This window comes from Anarrhichthys ocellatus, unplaced genomic scaffold (genome assembly GCF_004355925.1).
Source record: "Anarrhichthys ocellatus isolate YVR2014 unplaced genomic scaffold, GSC_Weel_1.0 scaffold5349, whole genome shotgun sequence".
Lineage (NCBI taxonomy): Eukaryota > Metazoa > Chordata > Actinopteri > Perciformes > Anarhichadidae > Anarrhichthys > Anarrhichthys ocellatus.
Window position 1 is genome coordinate 1 of NW_022285323.1, and position 3,549 is coordinate 3,549.

The following is a 3,549-nucleotide window of genomic DNA, read 5'->3' on the forward strand; positions in this document are numbered from 1 at the left end:
ACCGTGTCCTCCATCGTAACAGGATACGAATGACACAAGTATACAGAGTACCTTTTGAGCGCAACTCACCAAGGGTGAAAGAACTGCGAGCTCAGTATGTGCAAGTAAGTGTACATTCAGACACATTTACTGTAATCCAGATTGTCTACAGTACTGCCACATACTATGTGAATGACATTACTCTTCAGTACATACAATGTATGTGAATCAGAAGTGCATACAGTAGGCCTAATTGAACTCTACAATATAGCACTGTCTCTGTACAACTTACTAAATTCTACATACATTATATTGTATTCCTACACAGACAATATTTGACTTGGAATCCTTGGACAGACCCCGTGAGTTAATCTTTGTCGATGAAGCAGGCTTCAATCTAACAAAGAGGAGAAGGAGAGGCCGAAACGTGATTGGACAGCGGGCCATTGTTGAAGTCCCTGGTCAACGAGGTGGCAATGTCACAATCTGTGCTGCTATCAGCAACACCCAGCATCTTCTAAGATTTCTGGCCAATCTAAGAGATATTTTATTTGAGCAGCAGGGTCAAGAGCTAAATGAGAATCCCATTCCCACCAATGTGATAGTGCTGGACAATGTCAGTTTCCACCGAGCTGCTCAGGTAAGGGAATGGTTTAACATCAATGGTCAGTTTATGACCTTGTACCTCCCTCCATACTCGCCTTTCCTGAATGCGATTGAGGAGTTTTTCTCCTCATGGAGATGGAAAGTGTATGATAGACAACCCTACACCAGAGTAAATCTGCTGCAAGCCATGGAATTAGCCTGTGGTGATATAGGTGAGGAATCATGTCAGGGCTGGATACGGCACACAAGAGGCTTCTTCCCCCGTTGCCTCAGGAGAGAAAATATTGCTTGTGATGTCGACGAAGTGCTCTGGCCTGACCCAGCCCAAAGACAAGAAGAAGCACATTGTTGACATGTTGACTCCTTTGATTTTTGTCCCTTTTACTGTAGTATTGTATACTGTAGTAGGCCTACAGTGCATTGTAGGCTGTATAATGTACAATAAACAAATTGTATGGCCTTGAACATCGTGCTTTCTATTTGTTACAGTAACAGTACTGACTGCTCAATAGATTTTGACTGGTTGCAGGTTCATATCAACAAAGAACAAGAATTACAGTGTCACAGAGACAAAGGACACGTTTGTGAGATGCAGGGTACAGTACTGTAAAAATAGGGGTACAAGGAGGAGGAAGAACAAAATAAATTGCAAAGAGCAAAGCACAGTAGTAATTTCTGATCAATTTTGAGCTACTGTAATAGAACATGTTTTCATTCATATGAAATTTCTTTTGAGATTAAAACTCTACTTCTCCCTGAGAACTATATGTTTTGAACAATGTGTTTTCTATTTATTGGTGTATTGTTTACTGACTGCTTGATAGTGTATATTATTTTGATCACTTTGTTTATGATTTGAGAGCAGTGTTTGATTTTGAGCACAGGTAAAACTGTTTTGAGGCGAAAGTTTCATTTTGCAAGAGGATTCAGAGGTTTTGTAAATAGTGCTTGAAGATGAGGTTTTGTGTTTACAGTTTTGAGAAAATGGGTGACCATTTCAAGAAATGTGTCTTAGCAATCGAGAAAAACTGTAATACTTCCTGTCTGTGGATCTCAGCCTCAATCCCAATTGGTTCCGACTGAAGATGTTAATCTTCAACATATGTATAGTTTCACAAAAAAAAAGACTCCACGTCATTTCCGAAGAGCTGGTCACTAGTTTTTACAAAACAAACATGAGGAAATAGTGTGTTGTGCATTGTGGACTATTTTCATCAGCAGATTTATCCACATTTGGTGCTCTAGTGAGTATTTGTGGCAGCAGGACGGTGTATGTTGGATGAGTAAAAATAAACGGTGTGTGTGTTCATAGTAATGAAGGAACATATCACCCAGTGCAACAGTGTGGCTTATTGCTGTGTTGTCTCTATGGCACAGAGGAATAATAGATAAACACACACACAATACAATGTTGATCGCAAGAACATTTGAAAATGGAAGAGTCACGTGATTGGCTGGACAAGATGGCAACATGGATTGAATCAGCTCAACCAAGTCTTTTTACTTTTGTTAATTTACTCCGTTGAGACAACTATCTTTTAAATAATTTTGCTGAATTGAGTATCTTATTTAAGAAGCAATGGCTGAATTGAGTAAAAAATCTTTGTCTATTTGTGATAGATTGAAAACGAGGGGACAATGTGACACGGAGGCTGGAGAACGCTGCTACCTTGAATCACACTTTGACCAAATTCAACAGATGGGAAAGGACACAGGAAAAGATGGGTAACACATGGTCTGATGTTGAGAACAACACTGAAAATGCTAGCCATCCACGAGGCCACACTGGCTAAAGCAAGCGGACATGGAGGACAGGAGCAGAAAATACAAAGTCCACACAGCAGAAGGACTCGAAGGGTCCAACACAGCCCAATTCCTCCAGCCACTCTCATCATTGATGGACAGAGGATTTCTTTTTTTAATGGTTACAGCGGTTGTCTATCTCTCAAGCTATGGACACAGCCCAAGCCAAAGGTGTTTCAAGGGAGCTAGTCAGGTAAAGACATATCAGGGAAGCGGGGGAGAAGCCAAGGAATTCATCGTCTTCCCTACTGGCTGTGCAGGCTACATCAAAGGTCGGGATGGGGATCTAAACCACGCCTCTGAAGTCACCCAGCAGTGATCTGTTCTATTTAAAAACAACTATCCCTTTAAGACTGTGTGTGAGAGTTCATGTTGGTATGTTGCTACATGAACAAATCATACTTTACCTCAGTAGCCCTTAAGTGTCTGTGTGTGTGTGTGTGTGTGTGTGTGTGTGTGTGTGTGTGTGTGTGTATGTGTGTGTGTGTGACTCACCACTGTGACTCTGTGTTGGTCCAACCCAGCGATTCTGCCTCCTTTCTGATACTGAAAACACAGCAACCAAACCACTGAACATGTATGTAACTACTGCCGTGGTAAAGAACTATTAGCTGTACATTTTTTCTCTCAGTCTGAATGTTGTAGTCATTATTAACAATGGACTCCAGGGGGCTCGTGTTTTGTACTGCAGAGACTTGTTGTGAAGACGCCCTTCAAGGTCCTGAAAATGTATGTCGTTAATCACCGTCTTACTATCAGTGCTGGGTTTCAACATGAACATCTGTCAAATTTACAATAAATTGGGATTTTACATGAGAGATTCCTGTTTTTATTTTATTTTCTGTGCACTTTGTTTTGAGGTGGGCGGGGCGTACTTCCATGCACTATGCATCAGTATTTAGCAACATTTGAATGAGAATCTGAAGACCCACCCCAGCACCACACCCATACGATCTGTTCTATTGTGTCAGTCTGACAGAATCCTTTGGATTTAAATCAACATTCCCTTCTTGGACATAATCTTTAATCTGACGAGTCTTAATCTAAAAACATCAGAGTTTTCAGGTCAGTAAGTACTGATTACATACAAACATATAGCCTATGCATATGCATCTGTGTGTGTGTGTGTGTGTGTGTGTGTGTGTGTGTGTGTGTGTGTGT

General features: G+C 40.9%; 1 protein-coding gene across 1 annotated transcript; it reads left to right on the forward strand.

The window, feature by feature from the left end:
• Positions 1-17: 17 nt before the first annotated feature.
• Positions 18-1,138, forward strand: LOC116379849 (uncharacterized). Its single transcript, XM_031841817.1, has 2 exons — positions 18-104; positions 308-1,138. Exons 1-2 carry the CDS (start codon positions 30-32, stop codon positions 935-937), a joined length of 705 nt encoding a protein of 234 aa, XP_031697677.1. The 5' UTR covers positions 18-29; the 3' UTR covers positions 938-1,138.
• The last annotated feature ends 2,411 nt before the right edge of the window (positions 1,139-3,549 follow it).